Genomic DNA, 26556 nt, shown 5'->3' on the forward strand with positions numbered 1-26556 from the left:
ATGTAGAATGAAGGGGGGGGGGGGTATGTGAATTTAGAAATTTCAAATTAATTGGAAAAAGGGAGGGAAGGGGTCGGCCAAAGAGAGAGGGAAAGGGGATAGGTTGTCCATGTTCAATGAATGTGGAATTTAAATTGATTCCTAATTAATTTCTGATTTACCCAGTCCTTAATTGAAGGAAGACTTTCCAAAATTAAGCTAAATGATTTAGGAAAGAATTTAAAATTTCAAATTCGTTTTAATTTGAATTCGAAAACTTACCAAAATTAGAACAACTTAATTTAGGAAAGAATAAATTTTAGAGGGAAATGGATTTGATTGAGAGCATTAATTGAGGGGAATTAATTAATATGTGAGGGAAAAGGGGGGCGACCAAAGGAGGAGTGGGAGAGATGTTCACATATGATGTATGTGGCCCAAGGCAGTAAATGAGATTTGATATTAAATATGAAATTGATTTCAGATTTAGAGGAATTAGAGGAAGGCTTCCAAAAGTATATTTGTTAATTTGGAAAGGATTTGAAATTCAAATATCTTTGAATTCCAATTAGGAACTTTTCAAGTTAACAATATAGTAATTTAAAATGGTAATAAAGATGCTATTTTGAATTCAAAATTCAAAATTTGTGGAGGGAAGAGGCTAGGGGTGAGGTGGTCGGCCGGCTATGGAGGTGGAGGGGTTGATGTTTGATCCAAAAGAAAAAAATTAGCGAAAATCAATTGAAATAAAATAAAATCGGATGGTGAATGGTGGAGACTAGAGATGAGAGGACGGAGAACAAAAAAAAAAAAGATACAAATCACGAGCCCGGACTCTTCCTGCGGCTGGTGGATACTACGTTGCCCTCCCCGAGGGACTTCAATCCACGAGCCCGGATCCATCCTGCGGCTGGTGGAAACAAAGTTGTCCTCCCATAGGACTTTTCCTCTCTAGAACTCACATAAATATCAAGACAAAGGCTCAAATTTTTTTTTTATTAATAATCCATCATTATATTACACAAGCAAGGGCCTCTATATATAAGCCTAAGAAACTAAAACAAGACACATATGCCCCTAGGGCTTACATAAGACGACCCTCTTAAGTGGGGAAAAATGAAAAATTCATAATAAAAAAAATTACAAATAAAATTTAAGATAACGTGGGACGATGATGACTATCGATCTTCAGCTCCTCGAATATACATGGACGGTTGGATGTTCGCATCAGATGTGCTCCATCATTCAACATGTAAATGCAATCATTCTACATAAATCAAATCATTTACATTCTTCACATCATTTCATATTTATTTATATAATAAACATCATGTCATAAGATAGATGACATCTTTATGATTTAAAATTCAAATCTCTCAGTTCAACATGATCAATCATTTGTATATGAAAATGACAAAACATGATCTAGCTAAAAAAAAAAAGACTTCATAAGAAGTCATTATCTTTCAAAGCATGTGATTGAATAGAAAACAAAGTCATTATTATAATAAAAGAAACATGAATACTCACCTTGATTTAAATAGATTTTGCTCTTTTTATCTTTGTTCTCGACTTCCATCACCTATAATAGTACATAGTTTCATAAGTTTATTAAATATATTTAAATAGTTCTTATTTTTAAATAATTGAGTTTGTTCTCTCCACTTTATTATTTAAATATAGAAAATCATAATTTTATTAATTTCTAAAATTAACGTACCATATTTAATAAATAAATTCATTTAAGTAACTAATAAAATATACTCTTATTTCTATCAAAGAAAAATAAAATATTTTTAATCTACTCATTTCAAAATACTCAAACATGCGCTCTATCTAATATTTTCTATTAATCTTATAATTTTATTTGATAATAATAATAATAATAATTATTATCAAATAAATTCTATATTAAGATATTTTAATTTAATATTACGAAAATATAAATTTTCTCTCTTCAGCATATATATTCATATATTATCTATTCTTATTTAATTAGATTCATAATATTTAACTAATTAATTATCTAATTAAAATCATATTTAAATATTAAGTTTTTTCTCTTTCTAAATATATGCATATAATTAAATTATAATCTAGATTTAGATAAAATTTTAATAAATTGGAAAACTTACCTCTTACTCTTGAAAGTTCCTTCGAGTTCTAGCCTTTTCATCTGCTCGTCTCGTCCACGCTCGTGCTCTCTCTCTTTCTTTCTCTATTTGCCACATGTTAGCGCTTCTTCTTCTTCCTCTCAATCAACTTCCTCTCGCTCAAAGCCTCTTCTATTCATGCGGTGTAAATGGGGCGAGCGAAACAAACTTATCTCAGACGAAGAGTCGCTGCCTCTCACTCCCGTATGTGATTCTCCACTTAGACCCATGATCCTACCTCGCTAGCCCTTCCCGCGCCCGTTGATATGCTCCTGTGCTCATGCGGCTATTAATAGAGGTCTGTTCCAGTTGAACTGGACGGCCCGGTTCTTACATTCTCCATTTTAATCCTACTTAATTTATTTAGTTATATTAAACCCATTTTATTCCCTAATTAACTTATCCTAATTATATTAAAATTTTAAATTTATATTTGTTAATTATTAATAAGTTTAGTTTAATCATTAATTTTTAGTTTCAATCAATTGGTTAGCCTAACCGAACATTGACTAATGATCCTAATATATTAGTTATTGATTACCCTATATACTTTTAATATATTTAATTCTCATATTAACTTCATATTATTTTACTATTATTAATTATCATATGCAAAGCAAATCTTTTGGTGAGTTCCAATCTCTGCCTAGCAAATCTACTCACATTTATGAGGTATGCTCTAAAAAATTGAGCTCTCTTTCATCCGTTTTCTTTCAAGAAATGCTTGAACTTAGTTCTCTCAACTTTTGTTTTAAATTGCTCCGACTATTCTTTGTTTTTCCTGAATGCCTCCAACATGGATATATGATCATGTCCTTAAAATTCCGACCAGTGTAACGTTTAGGTATTGCTGCAAAATGGTATTATTTTTTCTTTATTGAGCTACGGGAAGGGTGATTGGTGCAAGTGATGGGTCTTTTTTGGTGGTTAGCACTAATGTACTTCAAATACTTTTGGCACTAAATAGTGTGGTATCCTGCTCTGGATGATTGTGAAAATGGCAGAATCTGCACCGTTAATTTCAATGAATCATGGTAGTTTGTTTTAGTGAAGCAAGGCTGGATTTATTTTTATAGAAATATCTCTTGATTACCCAAGATGCTTATCTGGTTATCCATCATCTTTATTGTAATGATTAATTTTTAAGCTCTCGAATCATTTTTGGTTTTTTTCAGCCTCTGATTTATACTTATGATTGCAGAGCACCGACATGTTGGGTCAAATAACTTTAATCTGCTTAGCAGTCGCAGCCATACTATCTTCACCTTGGTAATATCCTTGTTTTTATTTTTGATTGAACAAAGGTGCGTCTGTCTTGTTGCTAGGCTTGTCTATTTAAGAAGTTTTTTCGGCACGTTACAATCGCAGTTGACCAAAGAACTCTGTTCTTTCCATGTTTTTGTTCTCTGGTTTCCTTACATTTCTTGTGATGTTGATGAAATTTGTTTAATCAACTTTAATTTTATGAAAACTCCCCCATGTATTTCCCTGGATGCATCTCTTCAGAATATTAATTAATGCCTTTCACTCTTGCTAGTCATCAATCATTGGAATATGACCTGCAAATTTAAACTTTCAAATATCTGTGCTGGTGTGCAGATCGTGAATTTTATAGTTTATAAGGTGGTTGTTTTGCATTGAGTCAGCCTGGGAGAACGTATGTTAATATACTGAAGAATGTTTGCTGAAAGAATTTTTGAGGACTGCATCATTAAAGCATGTAGATAAAACAACTTAGGCCTGGTGAGTTTGTGCTACTGAGCATGTGATGAAAATTGATTGCATTCATGTAATCTCAGGTTGAAAAGTTTTTTTTTTATGGCACATATGCCCCCTTTTTAGAAAACGAGAGGGTCAACGGCTTTCCCATATATGAATACTTCACGATAGAATGGGTCATCTGGTGCGGGTAATGTATTAAATGTTGGTTGGTTGGGGAATATTGTACCTCTATAATTTGTGATTTAAATTTTAAAAAAATCCCTGTTCACCGTTTCATTTCTTTGCACACCCTCATAAATCCTTTCCTTGATGTCCCAGAATATGCTCCCTCCAATTCTTGTACCTCTCCTACTATCTCTTCTCTCTCTCTCTTCTTCCCTCTGTCTCTCTGCCTAAAGAAAGTAAACGGAGCTAATAACACAATTTTATTTTATTTCCCTTTGAATCTCTCTTTTCTTGTCTCCATCTCTAAATTTGGCCTGCCCCATGTCTTCGTTGATCTTGCTCTGCCGACCAAAGTGCTTTTCCCAAATGCGTTGTAGTTTTGTTTATCTGATAGGAAGTACTTGAGTTCGCAAGTAATCCTATCAGATCTACTTGAGTTCGCAAGCAACCCTAATGCGAAATTGGTAAAAAACAACGAGAATACCCAAGATCGGAGATGAAACAACCAAGAAAATAATAGAACTTGATTAAATACTCAAAGCAAAATAAGCTAGAAGAAAAGATACAATTGATCCTCTATTCGAGAGGAGGATCGTCTCTCCCAAATCTTTAGACAAGAGTTTAGAGCCCAAAACGCCAACGAGACTACAAGAAGACAATAATCAAAGCATGCATTGCCCTAACCCCTCATGCCCTTTAAATAGCCCTCTCCACCTTTAAAAACTTCCTAATATAAGATAGTATTTAATTAATTAAATCAACTTTTCTAATATAAGATAACATTTAATTAATTCAAAAGATATCAAATCTTTTTAATTATTTAAATCCAAACAAATTGGGCGTAGGCCCCTCCCTTAGGCGGTGTAGGAAGGAGGCTGTTTGACCTGCCTCCTGTATACAAGTGCCGGCTCCATCTGGGCCAGCTGAGGTTAAGTCGGTTTCTGGGGAACCGACATATCAATACCGCCCTCCCAAAGAATCACCTTGTCCTCAAGGTGAAAACAAGAGAACTGCTGTTTTATCCTCTCATTTTAATATAAAGAACATATATCTAATTTCACTCGGATTTAAAGTTAAAAATCGACGAATGTTTTCTTAAGTATAAATTATCTTGATATCCCTCATGACTCTTAAGAGGGGTTTTAGGCCTAAGGGTACATGCGTCAATTATTCTCCCATTTCCCTTAAAGCCTCAAAGGACCGAAATATTTAGTCCTTTCTTGAGTTCGGCTGAAACTGAAAGGGGGCGAACGAACTAGAGAGGGGAGGCGTCGGCTTGGAGCTTTGGCGGTGGCGGCGGCAACGGCGGTTTTCCGGCGGCCTCCTTGGGGGAAATTCAAGAGGAAGATTAGGGGAAGCTTAAGGTATGTTTTACCTAAGGGATTTATCATTCTCCTTGTTGATTTCTTTAGGAGAGATTTTAGGGTTTTGCTAAAAACTTGGAAATTTTTAAATGAAAGTGATAGGGGTGTTAGGGAAATGATTTTAATCACAAAAAATAAACTTTTCCCAAATTCTGGTAAGATTTCAAAATTAGGATTTCTTCCAATTTCCTTTTTCTTTCAAAGGGCTTTATTAAAAGTGATCCCTATTCAGATATTAGAAGGCTTCTTGTGGAATTTAATTAAAATTTTATGATCAATTTTCAAGTTCTAAAAATTAAGGTTTTTCTAATCATGAAAAATTCTTAAGTATTATTGTTTCAAATAGACCTAGGAAGAGTTTTAATGGTGAAAATTAGGGGTTTTGCACAAATTTTTATTTTTCTAATTTGTAATTTAAAAAATTCGAAAATAATTATATTTTAAATACTAATTAAGTGTTGGGGAGGTTTTTACGTGCATATATCATGAAATGAATAAAAAGGTATCCGAAAATTAGAATTTTGAGTTAATCAGAAAATAAAAAGTAAATTAAATTAATTTTGAAATGATTTTAACGAAACATATATTTAGGTTTTTATAAATTAGGGATTAAGGAAATATGTGACGGAAGCATGTGACAATCAATGTTATATATTTTTTTTAGGTCTCGATAGGAAAAACGACGAGTTTTACACAACGTTGAGGTAAGTAAAATGTGATTCTTTTTCAGATAATTCTTCTCTTTTCAAATGTTAGCATGCTTTTTTTGATATCATGTGATTAGCCTAGCATGCTTTTAAATGCAAATGTACATTTCTCATATAGATAGCTTAGCATGTTCTTAAATATCATGTATCTTGCTCATTTGTACAACCTAGTATGCCTTTAAATATAATGTTGCCAATTGTGTCTTCATCATATGATCATTGTGGATAGTTTACAAAGCTTATGTCTCCTTTAATAAATATTCATGTAGAAAAATATAGGAGTATTATAATATATGTACGAATAATATGTTAATATCCCTCTATGAATACATATTGAATGATTAAATGTGTATGTTGATGCAGAATATCAAACGTTAAAAAGCTCTTCGGAGCAAATGTAAAGTGCTCTTTGAAGAAAATGATAAAGAAATGACCAATTGAAAGTGTACCTGCCTGATCAGTATAAAACAAAATGATACTTCTGAGACGGGTTTATAAGAATATGTTATTATGTTATAAGCATAAAAAGTATCAAATGAATCATGAAAATGTATAAGGTAAAATGTTTCAGATTTATGCAAAGAAAGAGAACATAAAGAATGACTTAGAGACGTACGTACTCTAGTTAATATATCATGACAAGTTTTTTGTTCTTTTAATTAGAAGTATTGGCATGCATGTTGTACTCTTTATCTTGCTACTGAATTTAATTGAATAACATTTTACCTACTGAGTTGTGACTCACCCAAATTATGAAAAATTTTTAGGAGAACTTGTTTATCGTTAATGACGAATATACAGTCATATACTTACCGTCGTAGGGAGACGACGGGTGATAGGTTTCTTTTTTTGGTATTTTGATATTTTGTATTTAGATGGATGCGCAAGATAGCATGTAATAAGTAGACTTTTGGATATCTATTTATGTAATGAACTTTTATGTACATGTTGATTTTAGAATATAAAAAAAAGAAAAAATATTTACTTAAAATCTTTAGTGGCTCTTTCTCTATGTTTGGATTTGCTTTAAATATATTACTTGAAATGTTTTGAATTTTATCCTTTAAACTTTTGTTCCTGTCTCGCCTATGCGAGCTTGTCGGGCCAGGTCGTGACAAGAGTGATATCATAGCCAAATGTTTTAACATATTAATCAATATAAAAGAGACAATAGAATTATTGTATATGTTAGAGAAGGTATAAGATACATATGTTATAAACTACATAATATATTTTATTGTGTTATCCCTCAAGGCCATGGATTCTGAACATGCTGCCACTGATGATAATACGGGAGAAATTAGGAGGAAACTACTAGCCGTAGCAGAGTCTCTGAATAGTAGCATCAAAGCTATAATGTAACATTTTACTTAAATGATAACTGCAATGACCTAGATGATCAAGAACTCCTAGACTCAGGTCGGTGGTAGTGAGAGTACTTTCATGGATAAATACTTGAAGCTGTTTCAAGATATGAAACCACATTTGTTCATAAGTGATGGACTCATAGAGGCAGAAGATTGACTGATGAGAATTTTTCATACCCTCCAAAATCGCAAGACACCCTCCAAAATATTCTCTATTCTCATCAGCTAATCTTCACCCTCTATGAGTCCACCACTTGTGAACAAAAGAGACTTCATTTCTTGGAATAACTTCAAGTTTTTATTCATAGGAGTACTCGCACTACCACCGACCTGGGTCTGGGTGTTATTGATCATCTGAGTTATTGCAATCATCATTTGAGTAAATGATTCCATTGTAGCATTGATGCTACCACTAGGAGGCTCTGCTACGGCTGGTAGCTCCCTCCTAATTTCTCTCGTATTTTTATCAGTGACATCATTTTCAGGATCCATGGTCCTCAGAGATAACACAGTAAAATAAATTAAGTAGTTTATAATATATGCATCCTATACCTTATCTAATCTATAAAATCATTCTATTGGCTCTTTCATATTGATCAATACGTTAAAACCTTTGGCTTTGATATCACTTTTGTCACGACGCGACCTAATAAGCTTGCATAGGCGAGGCGTTAACAAAAGTTAGACGATAAAATTTAAAAATATTTCAAGTAATATATATAAAACATATCCAAATATAGAGAAAGAATCACTGAAGATTTCAATTTTTTTCTTTCCTTCAAAAAGATCAACATGTACATAAAGGTTTATTACGTAGATGGATGTCCAAAAATTTACCTAACACATGCTATTCGGCGTATCCATCTAATACAAAATATTAAAATACCAAAAAGGAACCTGTCACCCATCATCTCCCTAATATGGTAAATATACAGCTGTCTATCCGTCATTAACGATTAATAGGTTCTCCTACAAATATTCCATAAGTTGTGTGAGTCACAACTCAGTAGGTAAGATGCTATTCAGTTAAAATTCAGAAGCAATGCAAAGAGTGCATGTATGCCAATATTTATAAGTGAAAGAACAATCAACATGTCATGATATATTAATTAGAGTACACATGCTTCTAAGTCATCCTATATATTCTCTTTCTTTGCTTAAGCTTGCAACCTTTTTTCATTATACATTTTCATGATTCATTTGATGCTTCTTATACTTATAATATAATAATATAATCTTATTCACCCGTTATGGAAGTATCATTTTATTTTGTACTGATCAGGTACACTTTTAATTGGCAATTCCTTTACCATTTGCTCCGAGGAGCCCTTTTACTATTGTCTTCGAAAAGTCCTTTTATCATCAATACTCCGCATCAAACATACACATTCAATCATTATATATTTATCCATAAAGGGATATTAATACGTCATTCATGCATATGTTATAATGCTCATATATATATTTTTTTTCATGATTACATATGAAAGGAGACTTGAGCTTTGTATTATCTATAATTATGACGTGAGAAAAACGCATTTGCATTATGTATTCGAAAATGTATACTTGGTTATTCACAAGAGTAAGATACAAGACATTTAAGAACATGCTAATTTATATAAGAGAGGTACAATTGCTTTTAAAAACTAGGTTAATCATATGATATTATAAGAACATGCTATCATTTGGAAAAAGAAGAATTTTCTAAAATTAAAATAACCACATTTTACCTACTTCACCGTTGTGTTCAATTCGTCATTTGCCCTATCAAAATCTTTCCTCTATCACTTTCAATATCCAAAAAAAGCCTAACATTTCATGTCACATACTTCAGTCACATATTTTCTTAGAGAATCCCTAATTCATAAGAACCTACACATAAGTTTTCTTAAATTACCTAAATTAGCCTCTTTAACATTGCAAAATTACTTAAAATCCAGGTTTTAAAAACTGGACCGGACCGGCCGGTTCAACCGGTTCAACCGTGAACCGGCCAGTTGTCCGATCCGGTCCAGTTCAAAAACCGGCTTCGCAGAGAACTGGCCTGAACCGGCGGTTCAACCGGTGAACCGGTCCGGGTTCGAAAGAACCGGCCGGTTTCAATAAAAAAAAAATTTAATGATAAATAAAATATAAATAATATATTTTACTTCATTACATTTTTTAAAAATAATTTTTTTATTAAATAATGAGATTTTTGATACCATAATATATGGTTGTCATCTCATGGAACAAGTTTTGTTAGAAAAGAGAGAACTATATATAGAGCCAAAAGCCAACTATCTCTCACTCCTTCATGATATGGGACTAAAAAAGAGTACATGAATGCTATGTGAGCTTAAATGTGAGCTTGAGCTTTATTGGGCCATTGACTTGAGTTTGTTGGGCCACAAATTTGGGCTGGTGGAACGTAAACGAAATATTGAGACTTAAAGTTATGGCGTGACAAATTTTTTTAAAATTTTTGGGTATTATAAATTTTGTTTGGATATGCTTGATATATCTATAAATTCAATAATAATTAAATTTAATATATTATATTAGATATTATTCTTATTAGGACATTTTAAATTCACATTTTTAAATTTAATATTTTAAATTTATATATTCATTATTAAAAATTTTAATTTGTTATAGTTAGACAATGTATAATTTGACTCAGGAATCTTCATTGGTAATTAAGTAATTATAAATGATATATATTAGGGAATTTTAATTATAATTAATTTTTTATGGTGGATTGTTAATAGGTTCAATAAATTAATATATTAGAGTACAAATTTAATTAAATATTTTTACTAAATAATAATTATAAATTATCAATATAGGGGATTTCATGCATTTGGTAATTTAAATTTAATTATATTGAGCAGATATATCTAATTAAAAATTATACTAAGACTTTATAAAATTCTTAAGAATTATATTATATTGATGTTAAAATTTACGTAATCTATGTCTTATTAATGTTATAAATTTTTAATATATTAGTATTTATTACATCATCCGGCCTTCGACGTCGGACCGGTCGAAACTTGAACCATCTTCCTCTTCCGGTATTTGTCCGGTTTCGGTTTTCACAACTTTGCTTAACATTACTTCAATGTAGGATTCGGATTTTCATTCACAGACTCTAATTTATTATATACCTTCTTTTTATTATTTCATAATATATTATTTCATTAGAATTACCTCCATACACTTATGTATCTATAATATAGATTCAATGTATTTTTTGAATTTGTTACAAACCCCTAATTCTCATCACTATAAAATCCTTCCTATTTGTTCCTGATTTGAAATTAATACACTTAATGATTTTTTATGATTAGGAAAAGTTTATTTGTCGGAACTGAAAAATATTTTCAACAAAAATATAATTTACTTCCATAAGAAAGCTTTCTAATGTTATTAATAGTGAAAGCATGTTTGAAGGAAAAAAAAAAACATTGAAGAAACCATACATTTTCAAATCTAAATTTCTCTTGGGAAAAAATTAGAAATTCCATGTTTTAGAAATTATTCTCCTAACTTGGTATCCCTATCGTCTTTTCTTGTACAATTTTTGGATTTTTAGATGCAAACCCTAAAATTTTAAACCCAAAGAAATAATAAGACAAAATTGGAGGAATTTTTGGGATAATTTTAGAACTTACCTTCTCTTTCTTTCTTGGACTTTCTCATTCAATTTTCCCTCAAGATGCTTCAATGGCAACAAAACTGCCGGCGGCGCTGCACTTCCTGGGTCGAAGCATACCAAGCCGCACGATACCTTCTCTTGTTCGCCGCTCCTCTGAATGGTCTATTTTACACCACGGTTCTGCACGACTAAATCACAAGAGGGGGGTCAAAATGTTTTTCGGATCCCTTAGGGATTTATGGGAAATGTGGAGGGAAAATTAATGATAGTATAAGGGTAACCACTCCTCCTCTATAATTTTTTCTTAAGGGCTTGGGAGAGGCAGATTTAGACATTTGGATTGGATTTTTTTATTTTAGTAAACAATTTCGTTAGGCACATTTTTTTGAGAGCTTTAAATTTATTCGCTTCGTTTTGAATTTATGTATATGAGAATTCCTTTATATCGGATCTTCGAATCAAAGCACTTTTTACAATTATCGTGGTAGAATTTAATAAATTAATTTCGTCGATATTACGATGAACTATGTTAAATATTGGCTACTATTCCGCAAATGCCACTTTAACTTGATGGTCAGTATTTTTCTTGATTTTACAGAAAAATTCCTTCTGGGAGGTGATATAATAAATAGGACTCCTCATATAATCATTAGGTGATAAAATTTCATAATCATATCTCGTTCTTGGCTCACATATTCGAAAAAGTAGAATAATAATTTCAAATTCCAAAAGAAATGAGGGGTTGTCTTAATTATGCTCTTTTAGTCACATGTTCAGAAGTCGGTTGACGATACGATCGTGGGTGGTCAGCTGTTGGGGGCAAATCTTCGTATATCAAGGTGTGGGGCATTTCTGAACAACAATTGTGACTCTGCCTCATACTGGAAACAGATCGGATTTCCCAGAGCACCACGATTAAAAAAGATTGGCGTTTGGGTGGACTAGCCTCGAGGCACGCCTCGAATTTTTAAGAGGCGGAGTTCGGGCTAACTGAGGCTTAAACTTCGAACGCTACTGCGGCCGAGGCTTAATCGCCTTTTTCCACAGAGGGCGTACGCCTTCAATTACCACTGAGGCTCAAAAGAACTCTATGAAGGCGCATCCCACAGAGGCAGCGCTCGAAAGGGGAAAGGTTACCTTAATAGCCAGCCGAAACTGGAGGGAAAGGTTGTCGAAGGATGCAATCGGAACAGCCACAACACCTTCAAAGGAGCGCAAAGAAAAATGCGATGACCAGTGTGTAATCTCTAAACACCTCTATTGAAGCACGAAGCCGAACAACAAGGAACGAAAAGAGAAAGATGAAAGGCAAACATAGTACGAACAGGCTATATGATATAATTGGATTTAACTATTAATTAATAATAATGGACATTTTAAATATAATAATTAAGGCAAAATTATCTAAATACTTAATAGTATATCCAAACAGTACATAAAAAAGCATTATTTAGTAGCATAAATTAATTGACTAATTAGTAAATAATATATTATTAAATATAAATAATTATTGGCTGTGAGAATTGCCTAGTTAATATAAATTAAATATATATTATTAATATATAATTATAAGATATTAATAAATAATTATTGATGTAGGCTTGCAATAAAACCTACTTGCTTTCTTGGGGATTTTTAATTACATGGCTCGTATCTACACGAGCGCAGTTAAAAGGCAAAATTTATAATCCATAAAGAAAAATCTTACTCAGCTCCATGAGCTTAAGTGCCGATAGAAGTATTAGCTCGGCTCGGTACTGAGCGGTACATGCTCGGTACCAAGCCAGTATCACTAGGTACATGCTCGATATTGCTCAGTACATGCTCGGTATCGAGCCAGTACCACACAATTCCGAGCTAGTACCGCTCAATTCCGACCCAGTACCACTCAGTACTGAGCGGTATATGCTCGGTGCTGAGGCTTACGCCTCGATCCGCCTCGAGGCTTACGCCTCGCCTCGCTTAGCCAAAACGCCTCGATTCCCGATTTCGCCTTTTAAAACGTTGCCCATAACCAATCTGTTGAACCTATCCTGCATCTGTCTCCTGACTGACATAGGCACATACCAGCCTCTGAATACTTTCACGAACTCTTCCTAGGAGACTTGATTACTGGGTCGCCCTCCAAAAGTTTCTTGCAACTGATTGTGCCACCACCTTTCTGCCTCACTAGCAAAGGCATAAGCAGCAAGTGTCACTCTCCTATCCTCTGGGCAAGACATGCCCTCCAGAATTTTCTTTATCCGCATTAGCCAATCTTCAGCCTCTATAGGTCCACCACTTGAAAACAACGGAGACTTAATAGCTTGAAATAACTTCAAGCTCTTGTCTATAGAACGATTTTCACTGCTACTGGTCTGAGTTTGGGAGATCTTTATTATCTGAGTCATTGCTTCCATCATCTGAGCGAATGACTTCATAGTGTTGTTATTTTTATTCCTTTGAGGTTCTGCTACTTCTGATAGCTCCTTCCCTTCCTCACTATTAATGCCATCAGTGACATTCTGCTCAGAATCCATATTCCTAAAATAAAACACAACAATCATATGACGAATAATTCATAAATTTCACATTTCCTACACATTCTAAGACACATACAATTCTCCTATAAGTTTTTTTATTGATCATTATTAAACCTTTACTTTGATACCACTCTTGTCACAACTCAGCCCGGCTAGCCCGAAATAACGGGGCGGGAATAGTCGGTCGTACAAAAAACAGATATAAACCATAATCAATTTCATTTAATTTTTATAATTGAACATGAACATCATCCACAAACAATAAGAAAGAGTCACTAAAAACATCAACCGAAAGTTTTCCAGATTGTTTCTTCAAAACCATAATAACTAAAAACATAAACATCAAAATTATTATAAACTCTAACAAACTTCTCAGATACAAACTACCAACTCAAACTCATAACATGAAACATAAAACTTTTATTCTTGAGGTCTTCTACGATGGTAGGTGTACTTTCGTCTCGTTGCCATTACTTTCCAGATGGTTCTCCTGAAAAAAATAGTCTCACAAGCAGGGGCGAGCTTACTCGCTTAGCAGTTAATTCATATTTTTCATAAACATTTGCATAAAACCAAAATAAAGCATCATTTCATAATAAAACATTAAACGACGGTCAAACTTGCATAAGTTCATAACATTATTTATAAGAAACATTTTCATAAACTTTCCTCAATCTTAAACTTTTCACTTAATATTTTTTCTCAGACATCAACTTTCATATTTCGTAGAAAATATATATAAATCATATTATGCATAATGTCTATTATATCACCCGTCTCGGAGGTGCCCATAAATTTTATACTGATCAAATGCACATTTTCATATCATTTGACCATTCCTTTACCATTGGCTCTAACGAGCCTCTTTTACCATCTGTCTCTTTCGAACCCTTTTACCATTTGGTTCTTTCAAGCCTCTTTACCATTTGGGCACTTCGCATCATCATGGACAGTTTCATATTATAATTTATAATTTATGTTCAGTCAATTATATGCGTAATGAGAATAATTGTAAATAAAAAATTATTTGTTTAAACATGAAAATCTTGAATCTAAACATAATATGAAAGCTTACTAATATCATAAAATAAAAGACTTGAACTTATTATGTGCCAGAAATAAAATTTGAAAATCATATAACTTGAAAAGTTCCAACTATTTGCATTGAATAAAAGAACAGAACATAAATATGAAATTCTTACAAATAATATGAGTACCTACTTGCACCCAAGCACAGTACTTTCCTTAGTGTAGCTTTGACACATCTCGTTCACCTTAAGGATCACAACCTAAATAATCACATAAAAAGACGTGTCACAAATCAATCTTTTTTAAGGTTTAATCTAATTCCTAATTGTTTAAATCCTTTGTTTACCCTTAATTATTTCTTACGACGATTAATAAAATTCATATTATTTAACCTTAATTTTTGGATTTATTAAAATGGTAAATTTTCAATTTCATAAAATTAATATGTCAAAATTATCCCTAAACATATGTTAATAATTAACTTAATTATTTTTGGATTAAATTAATTGAAAAATGAAATTTCTAACAAAAACTCAAAATTTTCTTTTAAAAACATTTCTAAGGCCTTTAGAAATGTTTTTTGTAAAACTACTTTATAGAAATTCAATTTTAGGTAAAATCCCTAAATCTTTGATTTCAAAAAATTCTCAAAGAAAACTCATTTTCATCTATAAAATATTTCCCTAATCTTCCTTTAAGATTTCGTAAAGAAATTTTGAAAGAAAACGAAATTTTGAAAGCCCTAAAAAAATTGTCTCCAAATAACTTGAGATTGAGAGAGATTCATTTCAAATAAAACATACCTAAAGATTCCCCTCATCGTCCTCTTCGATTTACACTAATTTTCTTGCCGGAAAATCGCCGACAGAGCCTTGCCCGTCCGCCTCTAGCCGTTCGCTCCTTTGCTTCTTCCGCTCGTACCATGCAAAAATGAGGGAAAAGGGGTTCGATTATTATATTAGAGAGAAAGGGGATTGCCAATTGACCCATATACCCTTACTTAAATAAGTCCGGCATAAGAAAAGGTTAGGGGTAGTTTTGGTATTTTTAAACTTCTAAATTTTATAATTCCCAAAATAAACAAAATTAAGTATAGGTTTATATATTAAATCGTTCAAAATTTTACGTAGAATTTTATAAAAATACTTCCGTCGAAATCCGTTAAATTTGAATTTTCACTTAAGTTTCGTCGCGACGCATAGAAATGCGTGCGACGATCTACGATCGTCGTTATCGGATTTTACATCATGGAGGGGAGAATGGGTTGTATAAACAACAGAGAAGCAAATCAAAGGATTTTTCACGCTTAATTTGCCACTAAGCTATTTGTTTAGATTAATCCTTTTTAATAGGCAATTAGAGCAAGTTGGTGTGCCAGCTTGGCTACTGAGATTTGGCTTTTTGTATTGTCAGTCCTTTTTAAAATTTTTTTTCTAAGTGAATAGCTTCCATTCCATTAGTTTAAATTGATATTCTAAAGTGGTTGTTGCTTTCATCATTGTATACTACTTCTGACTTTCTATGTACTCTAGTCATTGGATTAAGTCAATTATAGTTCAATTACTGAAGTGAGAGCAATTATTGAATTTGATATGGTTGCATGAACAATAAATTCGAGAGAGAAATGAAATACAATTAAAGTAAAAAATAATAGAAGCAAACTTGCTTCAACGTTTCGGAGCAGTCCTCAATGCAGTATGTTAGGAGATAGGGAGTGACATTAAAATATTAAGATGGTTGCATAATCGATAATTAGATTTAATGCATAACATCAGCCTTCTACACTTTACAACTAATTCCAAACTTTAGGCTAATTTTTATAATATTTGAAAATTGAAAAATCCATCTCCTCGGTGACAGAATTACCTACCACTGAAGTTTTAAATGCTCTTGTCCAAGCCCAAAATGCCAAATCATTGGGTCTAACTTGTTTTGTAGTGACATTGGCAGAGAAAAGAAAAGCTTTTTCTTGATTTCCACTAGATTTAAAGAATACAATTTTGAATCATTTGTCAATAGGCTTCTCATCGATTGTATCCCTATTTTCAAAATTGAAAGAATGTTTAGAATTGGATTCCTGCCACCCTCCACATCATTAGGAGTGGCTAGCATCAACTGAAGAGGGAAAATGCCACTAGATCCATCCTACATTGGTTGATTTAGTAGAATTTAACTTCAACATCAAGATCCAATTCTGTCATCACGTCCTTACCCTTTGTTGTATTGATGTTGGGAGCTAGTATTTGATATTGAGAATTTGATGGCTTGATGCCATAAAAGAAGCAAATGCATTTTTAGCAACAATATCAAGCTCCATATTAGAGATCACATTTCAAATTTGAGCAATAATATAATATTGATATTTATCATAGATATATGTAGTCATATTATTAACATCTTCATTCTCTGAAGAATTTTCCTTCCTTAAGAGAACTTGAATCCACCAGGGGGCATTGCCATTAACTTGAACTGAGCACAGAGTATGGTTTTCATTATTTATCTCCAACGTTTTAACATCATAATCAATAGTATCGGTTGGTGCCATGGAAATTATTTATGGCCACCTTTTAACATCATAGTCAATCTCTGCTCCACTCTCAATACCCTCACATCACTAATTTCATCAGCTTTCTTCCTAGCTTGTTTCAAATCAATGGGGATAGTTGAGCATTCTGAACTTGAAAGCCTATACTTTATACAATGAGAGAAAAAGGAAGGCATATTCTCAAACTTGAATCTTTGAATGCTGCCAAAATTCTCTAAGTCCAGCCATGTTTTCCTTTCAGATTTTTTCAGTTACATTTATTTCCACCATAACTTTTAACTATTGATGATCTAGATAGAGAGGTAGTGGCTACTTTCAATTTGAGAGGTTGGCCAAAATTTGAAATTAGTAAAAATAATGTGCTTGGTTTTACAGGAATTCTTGGAAAACTGTCCAATCTAAGGCAATCAATGATTCTTCCTTTCTGATGAAGCACAACATCCATTTAAAAAGCCTTAACAAAATTCCCATCAAGCCTTCATCTGGGCATTTGTACCCACCCTGCATATTGGTATTTAGATGTAGGGGCAATCTTTCTAGTGTTTAATCATGACTCAGAATCTATTACTAAGCCCTCTATTTATGGCTTATCCATCAACATCAATATGGATATATCATCTTTTGATTTCCCATTGGAAATGAGGACAATCCATTTCGTGTTCAAAGAGCCATGCACATGCCTTCTTTGTAATGACATACACCATCTCAGGACCTAAAACTGATTACGCGTAATCTGGGCAGTTTGATTAAAATTCATTTCATTTTAGAACAATCTTGATTGTTAGCAGCCTACGTGATTGTTTTGCATATAATTTATAAATAAATGCAAGCGAAATAGGTGTTTTTGTATGTAACCACTTACATGCCCTTGAATTGACACATGCACACATACATGCTTGCACTTGGATGCTGGCTTGTGGTTGCCCAATGAAAATACATTTAGGATTCTGCCAACATATTTAAGTGTTTTTTAACTTGAAGGCTAATTGTTGTTTTGTCATTCTAATAGGCATAGTTCATATATATATATATATATATTTCAATTGAGCTTGAAAATTCTTCTTTTGATTAATTTTCTATGCAATTATTAGCTCTTTTCCATGTTGAATTGTTGTGGGATTTTTTAGTTTGAAGTTTATCCTCTGGTATATTTTCCATTTTGCATGGCTTGTTTAATATAGCGTATGAATAGATTCTTAATTTTGTAAAGAATGTTTTTTTAACGAAGCACTCAATGTTTATTTGCCAAATTATTTCGACATAATTTATAATTGGATTATTGTTCTTGCACAGTTATTATTTGAGTTATTTTGCTTTATTTAGATTTATTATGAATTTCTGCAGACAATTGAGAGCAGCCCTTCTGATGAAAATAGTGGGGATGAAGATGTTACACTGTCTCAACTGGTAATTTTATATTCTTGTGTCAATACTTGGTGTTATAGAACTCATTCATTATGTGTTTTCTTTTAAATTTACGCTTTGATCTATATTTGGTTTATTTAATACTATTAATTTATTTAATTTTTGTTTTTTCGCAGAGTTTGATTGATCTATGTTTGGTTTATTTAATACTATTAATATATATTCATTTTGTTTTTTTTTTGCAGAATTTGATTGATCTTGCAGGTTCAGAAAGTTCGAAGGCTGAAACCACGGGCTTGAGACGGAAAGAAGGTTCATACATAAACAAAAGTTTACTTACCCTTGGGACTGTAAGGCACAATCCTTAAATTTGTTTTCTTGAATATTGTTGCTTCGATTGGGTTCAGTTTCATTCCTTAGAATTCAATTTTTGCATTTGCACTTAATTTGAATCCAGTTTAAATGGTTGTCTGGTGCTGGCAGATAAAAGGTGGCCATAAATAATAATAAGAAATGCCTGCACAATTAATTTTTAAAATAATAAAAAGCTTTTAGCCCATTTTTTATTGAGACATGCCTTAGTATGCCTCATCGAGCCAAGTTGAGGTATGCGCCTCATGCTCTTTTTTTTAAAATTACATTGAAGTGGCCTTTGAGGCGTGCTTGCTATTGCATAGTTTTAAACCATTGTAAAAACATAGCCTATTTATGGATTTAAATGGGGCATTTTTAACTTTTCTATGAAATGTACTGATTTAGCACCCTTAGATCAATTGGCTTAAATCTTCCCCCATTAGTTTTGATAGTTGTCGGACATTTGGATGTCCAAAAACTTGGATTTTAAAATTTTTTTACTCAAATTTCAAAGCTTGTAGATCATGAAATGACTTGTTTTGACTGCAAATACATTGAAAAAAGAGTTTATTTGGCCCTACAAATGCTTTAGGGAAGTTTTTGGCTCATATCTCGAGTGTTTTTTATTTTATTTGCATTAAACTTCTTGCATAATCAACTGAAATTTTAGGTGACACTTCTTTTGCCACTTAATTTTTAAGCTTGAAGTCTACATGTTTTAAAATAATTTTGTACGTGGACAATACTTCATATAAAGAATGAGACATTGGGGAAATTTAAAGATGTGACTACTCTTTGGATTTCAACTTGGTTCTTACTTTCAGGGCTATGAATCATGTTTTGAAATCTTAGTTATACTAATACGCGTTGTAAAAGATTCATGATCATAATCACAGTTTTCATGCAAGTGTTCCACAAAATTAAAGCAAAAAATCTCTGTTTTTTAATGTTGTAAAGTTGATCGCAGAACAACGGTCCTAAAAGGCCCTAAAATTCCAAAAATAATATAAAATGTGATTGTTTTGAGTCATTTATATTTGTTTTTCTTTTGCTGAATTTTAACATAGTTTTTTAAATTTTCCTATTTATGTTTCCTCTAGATATTCATAAAACTTATATTTAATTTCAAATATTCCTAAAAGTATTTTTTTAATAAAATCCATCATAATCTAATTTTTGGTTTAGAAAAACCAAATTTTTTGTTGTTGTTTAGAAGGTTAACTTTGATCATGGGCTGAGGTTCAGTACATTTCATCGAAGTTCTGATCATGAGGATGATTATGTTAGTTGTATTAAATTTGAACCTTGGATTTAGTCCTTTTATTAAAAAATATTGACTCTTCCAAATACTTTGCTGGGAGGTCGAAGAAGAAGATTAAGTCGATGGTGTGTTTGATAAGGGCCGGTATAGAGAAGGTGAAGGAAGACTTGCAAAGAAGATTTGTAGTGAAAAGATTACCAATTCTTTTTTTTTTTTTTTAACGTTTGCGCTATTTGTCATCTTATTTCATCTTCCTTGTGCGTTTTGCTCTGTATTTTTTTGTTGTAGAATTTACTTCTTATTTTCGTTATGTATTTTTTGTTGTAGATTTTTCTTTTGTTTTCTCCCACCAAATTTTCGGGCATCTTCATCTATTTTACTTTAAGGATATTATTATTTTTAGGATTTCTGCAGGTGAGAGGATTTACTGACCGGAGGTGGATTTCATAGTTTGATGGGATAATCGACGAATTGACTTGTTGCTAAAGTTGACGAGCTAGCAAAGTTGATGGAATTTTCCTTGGTGGCTTGGGTTGCGAGAGAAATTCATCTGAGTTGCAGAAATTTATGTGGAATTGATGAGGACAGGTAATTTGTCAAATTGGTCATCGTAAGTTGGGTTCGTAGTTGCTGAGTCAGAGGAGGAGACATGAACAGGATGTTCGTTGAGCAGATAATGGAGATGAGTTGCGATTTTGTGTTCGTTTGCTTATCAAAGTTGTAATTTAGTTTCTACAACAGAGAAATTAATGACTATAGAGGTCATTTAAAGGAGGCTACTTGCAAGTTGAATAGTCATCGCTAGAGTAAGGAGATGAGAGTGCGAGCATAGAAGTATGTGCTTTGGGGACTTAATAACTGAGGGAGAGGCAGAGGAATTGAGGGAGAGAGAGTGGCTGAGGTAGTTCGAGGGTCAAAAAGTGAGAGAGTTTTTTAAGTTAGATTTTTTTTTATATAAAAAAGGATTGGGTCGCTTGTGGTTCGGGTATGGATTTTCTTATATAATATGACATTAATTGTGCTAAACATATATTTTTATATATGTTATATATATATATTCTTTATAGTGACATGTGTGTTAACTCTTGTTCGTCAAATTTCATGTTTTTGACTTGTTTCAAACGTTTTATTTGCCATACTGTGTGCGGTTAAAATTTTAAACTTTTTCTCCTGCACTGAATTTGGTGATGCATTATTTTTTCTGGGTATTTGATATTCTGATCACGTGGCATGGTTCATATTGAAAAATGAGTGACGATTTAGTACTTTTTGGTTGCGAGTGGGACATCTTGAATTAGTCTTTATGTAGTGTTGCATTTGTTTTCTGTCCTTGTCATATAGTCTTATCCAGTTGAGTTGTGGGGCAGACATGGAGGTCAACAAATATTGGTAGGATTGAAGTTGTATTTTATTTACTTCCCTTCTCTCTCCTTTTCCTCTCTTTTTTCTGTTTAATTTACAATTCTGCTGCCTATCTGGCATCACATCAATTTATTAGATTTATTAAGAAATATAATACGTAATCATGATGTAGTTCGTTATATATATTAGCATTTTATATGAATTTTTGATGCGTTGTGCTTTTATATGCTGATGGACAGTTACACTTTCGTCATTGTCTTTTGTGGTTGTTCGTATCTTGAAAGATTTAGCTCTGTATTACATAATAATGAGATATATACTTTCTGGAAACTTGGAATATGCTTTGTGCGGCAAAAAAGTAACTGCTCATATTTGTTCAGCATATTTTTATTTTAACAGTTAAATGCTACTTTGCTTTAGCTGCTTAATCCTATGTAACACCCCACAGTATCACTATACCGTACTGTAGAGTGTAACAATACCTGATAATTATTTTGGGTTTTACATCCTAATCGGCCATTGTTGCTGGAATAAACACGGTTGTCTTGGTTTTATTTCTGAAAAAAATTGGGTTGTTTGCTAATGCATTCTATGTTATTCCACCATCAGGTGATCTCGAAATTAACTGATGACAAGGCTACACACATTCCTTATAGAGATTCAAAGCTCACACGCTTGCTTCAGTCCTCTCTTAGCGGGCATGGAAGAATATCTGTAAGTTCTGATACATCTATATGCTTTCTTGTTTTAATGGTTGCATTGTCATTCTTGCTGAGTTAGTGTTGGTTTTATGAAATTATTTTACCTACTTAGCATTGACACTGATTTTAAAAGGTAAATTTTCTTTCTTATATGCTTATTCTCTGTTTTTTCCCTTCGCACTATATTAGCTTATTTGTACAGTTACACCGGCTTCTAGCAATAGTGAAGAGACTCATAACACCTTGAAGTTTGCCCACAGAAGCAAGCATGTTGAGATTAAAGCTTCTCAAAATAAGGTTTTGTCCTGGTTGAATTTTCCATTTTGCTTCCATGTAATTATGTCTTTGAGTTACCTTGCTCGATATTTTTGTAGATAATGGACGAGAAATCTTTAATAAAGAAATATCAAAGGGAGATCTCTTGCTTGAAAGAAGAACTGCAACAGTTAAAGTGTGGCATGATGGAGAAGCACTGTTCCTATGATCAGGAAGACATTGTTAGTCTGAAGCTTCAGGTTTGTGTCCAAAGCAAGTCATATCAACTCTAAAGAAATATGGTTAGATGGATCGCTCATTAGAGGTTTATTCTTTATCACGTGACTTTCCCTCAAATTGTGTCACACCCCAAACATAACTGAGTGAAAGATTTGGACAAAGATAATTCTCACCCAACACCCCTCCTGATTTAACTATTTGGAATCGGATGAATGAAAAGTTGTCTAACTCAATCCTCCTCTAATCTACGTGACAATCAACATCTAATAACGCCATCATAGGATTAAATGGAAGCATAAATAAAATCATCAATTCAAATATAGAGCTTTTAAAATACATTAAATAGAAATTCATACGTATCAAAAGTCTCTACTTCACAGCATACACATCTTCTATAATACTCAAAATGTTATTTTACAAAGAAAAACTATTTTCTTGTCCTCTATTTCACATGCTCTTTTCTTTTACTTGAAATCATAGTATACATAGAAAGAGCTAAAACTCAGCGCAATGAATTATTTTGACATAAAGTTCAATATACAAAGAAAGAGATTAAAATGCAATATAAATTCGTCTTTTTCATTAGCATTCAAAACATGAATAACTTGCAGTAGATTTAAATTCAATAAATGTTGTTAATTATCTGTACGAAGTATTGATTCTGAAATAGCAAGTAAAACTATTACATGAAAAATGTAACTGATATGAAATTTCTTATTTTCATTCTCTTCCTCATTATTAAGGATCAATACATTCGATGTGTCATATCATGCTTTTAAGCTCTGCCCCTTGGTATCAACGTCACTTTAATACAGGTTGGACTATTCCAACTCTTCCATATTAAGAATCAAGAATTTTCTTTTTATTTTTCTGATACAGGCTAAATCGTTCTAACTTTCCAGTATCAAGAGTTAGGAAAATGCCGAATTATCAAGTTCCTTTCGTTATAGGATCAGAAAACCTATACTGGGGTTGATTCATACCCTGAAGTCCTCAATCTTCGAATTCAATCCGACTGGGCATACTAGAAAGGGAAGGTGCCCTTTCGACCTCTCCTTACGGGGAGGGAATGTCGAGATGCTGCTGAAATTATGCCGCGAGACAGCGAATTTGTCTGGGAGGCTATTGAATTTTCTAAAATCTTTGAGAGCTTTATCAATTAATTGACTAAAAAATAATTAATAAAAATACAAATGATTAATTAATGTGATTAAAGAATTTTAATTAAATTAAAGTCTAATAAATTAATAACCAACAACAACAACAACATCAAGCCTTTATCCCACTACGTGGGGTCAGCTACATGAATCCTTTTTCTCCATTGTGTCCTATTAAAAGCCAAATTCTCGTTTAAATCTAATAAAGAAAGGTCATTCCTAATATTTTCTAACCAAGTCTTTTTAGGTCTACCCCTACCTTTCTTAACACAAGTCAAATCTAATACCTATACTCTCCTAACTGGGTCGTCGGAAGGCGACACGGACACGACACAACACGGACACGAGACACGACATTTTTTTAAAAATATAGGACACGGGTGCGACGTGAACACGGCATAATAAATTTTTAATATAATATATAAAAATTAAGGTGACATTATTGTAAAAATGTCATGTAATAATAAATCAATTTCATGATAACTTGTTTAGCTTATAACATAAAGATGTTTAGTACAAAATGTCTAGTACAAACACAAAAATATAAGCAAAAAATCATTTAATACAACATGAAGGTCTAACTACTCAATAGAGGGAATGATAAAATTAGATTCAGATGTTGGTCTTTGGCCTTCAATATCATCATCATTGAATATCATTGCTTCCAACTCTGATTCATCTAGAGAAAGATTTGCAACCTCTAATAATCCCATATCATCAAGGCACTCGAACCCTTCTCCAGCAACATCCCACATCTTGTTATCACCTGTTATATAAAGTGGGGTTTTCCTTGATAGAAGACGAGGATTTGTATGCACATAAACTAAATCTTCAGCACGTTGTAGAGTTATTTTATTCCTCTTCATTGATTGAATAAATGAGTATGTGCTCCAATTTCTCTCACAACATGAAAAGGATGATACTTGACCAAGAAGTTTTATTGCTATTGTTTGAAGAAACGGTGCTGAAGCTTCCCACCACATTTTTGGATCCATCCTCCATCTATCAACCAAAGATTTTTGATCACCAAAATCCTCTAAATATCCAAAGAACTTTGCAAGTTATATATTAATTTTTCTTCTCTCATCCTCATTTGGAAAATATATTTTCAGGCATATCTTTCTCATATTTGAAACTTTTAAATCTTTTTGTGGTGAGACACGTTGAGGGTTTTCTTGAAGCCATTCTTTACTTGAATACCTTTAAATAATACAAATCATATAAAATTATATGTTCATTTACCAAGAAATTTAACTTAATTTAAAAGATAAATATAAATATATGAATGAGCCAAACAATGCAAAGGTGTGTTGCTTTTGCTCCACCTATCTTCAAGAATAGTATATAATTTCATTCACTTTTGCTAACATAGAGTCCCACATCTCATAAATCAAATGTAGACATGATTTATCTGTGTCAGCCTCTCTCAACATATCATAAATTGGATCAATGAAAGCCAAAATGTAATCTACATTATCCCACCACAAATCATCTAAGACTTTTTCTTTAACATACATTGCCTTCCCAACATTATCTTCTCGATAACAAGACCATTTCTCACTAATCACCATAGATTGAAGAGCTTTTTTAATTTGTTTGAATCTTCTCAACATGATTATTACAGAGGCAAAACGAGTTTCAGCAACAGCTAGCATTTTCAAGTGGGAGAAATCATTAAACATTGAAAGTCTCATAGAATGGTTCATAATAAAATTTCTGATTAGAACAACATCATCTGCAACCACTGTTATCCAATGACATTCAACATAGATGATTTCATTAGCCTCTGTATTCTTTGCTGCACAAATATTTTTTAGAGCAAGATTTAAAGTGTGCACAACACAGGGTGTCCAAAATATATGGGGATAAGTTTGCTCCACCAATAATCCTGCAGCTCTACACACCGGTGCATTATCTGTAATAACCTGCACAACATTTGAAGTCCAAATCATGACTATCACCTCTTTAATCAAATTGGCAATAAAATGTTTATCCTTGTATTCTCCTTCACAATTCACTGCTTTAATGAACATTGGATAATTCTCTGTAACGGTCATGAAATTAATAAGGGGTCTTCGGCTCCATAATTTTCTAATAAGTAAAAAGGTCTTGCATGGCTCCCTTCAAGGAGCTAAGTTTTCTAAAAATTAAAACAATCATGCATAGCCTAAATGTGTTGCATATAGAAAGAATTATATAACAAAAGTCTTTTTCTTTATGAGTCAACATTTGCATACTCACATAATTAGGCATATTGGCCTCAAAGCCAAGCTATAAGCCCTATCTTCTAAATAAAAACAACTCTACCACTCTACATTTGCATTGAGACCGAATAACATGATTTTAAAAGCGATTAGGGGGAGTTTAGCTGGTAGTCCCTTCCAGGCGGGACAATAAATCCAGAGGTCGGGCGGGATATGCCTCTTGTGAGGTGTAGCTTGTAAGTCCCTCTTTGCACTCGTTAGATCTAGGTTCGAGGCACTACCTGTCGGTAGTCCTCACCTTAGTCTTAGGGTCCGAGGCATGAGTTGATTCCAAATCACCCTATAAGGCCTCATCCTCCGGGCAATTCCTCCAACAAGCGTTGTTGGGATGTAAGCCCCAATCTTCTAATAAAATATCAACTTAAACCAAAATTAAGTTGCTAAAATGTAAAGCCCAACATAGG

General features: G+C 32.8%; 1 protein-coding gene across 1 annotated transcript in view; it reads left to right on the plus strand.

The window, feature by feature from the left end:
* The window catches only part of LOC110093945 (kinesin-like protein KIN-7E, chloroplastic), a 70878-nt gene that overhangs the window by 17831 nt on the left and 26491 nt on the right, over positions 1-26556 (plus strand). Inside the window, exons 5-10 of the mRNA XM_020819014.2 lie at positions 3334-3401; positions 18538-18600; positions 18804-18908; positions 22145-22249; positions 22426-22533; positions 22611-22751. Of these exons, the coding sequence (XP_020674673.2) occupies positions 3334-3401; positions 18538-18600; positions 18804-18908; positions 22145-22249; positions 22426-22533; positions 22611-22751 (590 nt within the window). The remainder of the gene's footprint in view (positions 1-3333; positions 3402-18537; positions 18601-18803; positions 18909-22144; positions 22250-22425; positions 22534-22610; positions 22752-26556) is intronic.

This window comes from Dendrobium catenatum, unplaced genomic scaffold (assembly GCF_001605985.2).
Source record: "Dendrobium catenatum unplaced genomic scaffold, ASM160598v2 original_scaffold_68491, whole genome shotgun sequence".
Classification (NCBI taxonomy): domain Eukaryota; kingdom Viridiplantae; phylum Streptophyta; class Magnoliopsida; order Asparagales; family Orchidaceae; genus Dendrobium; species Dendrobium catenatum.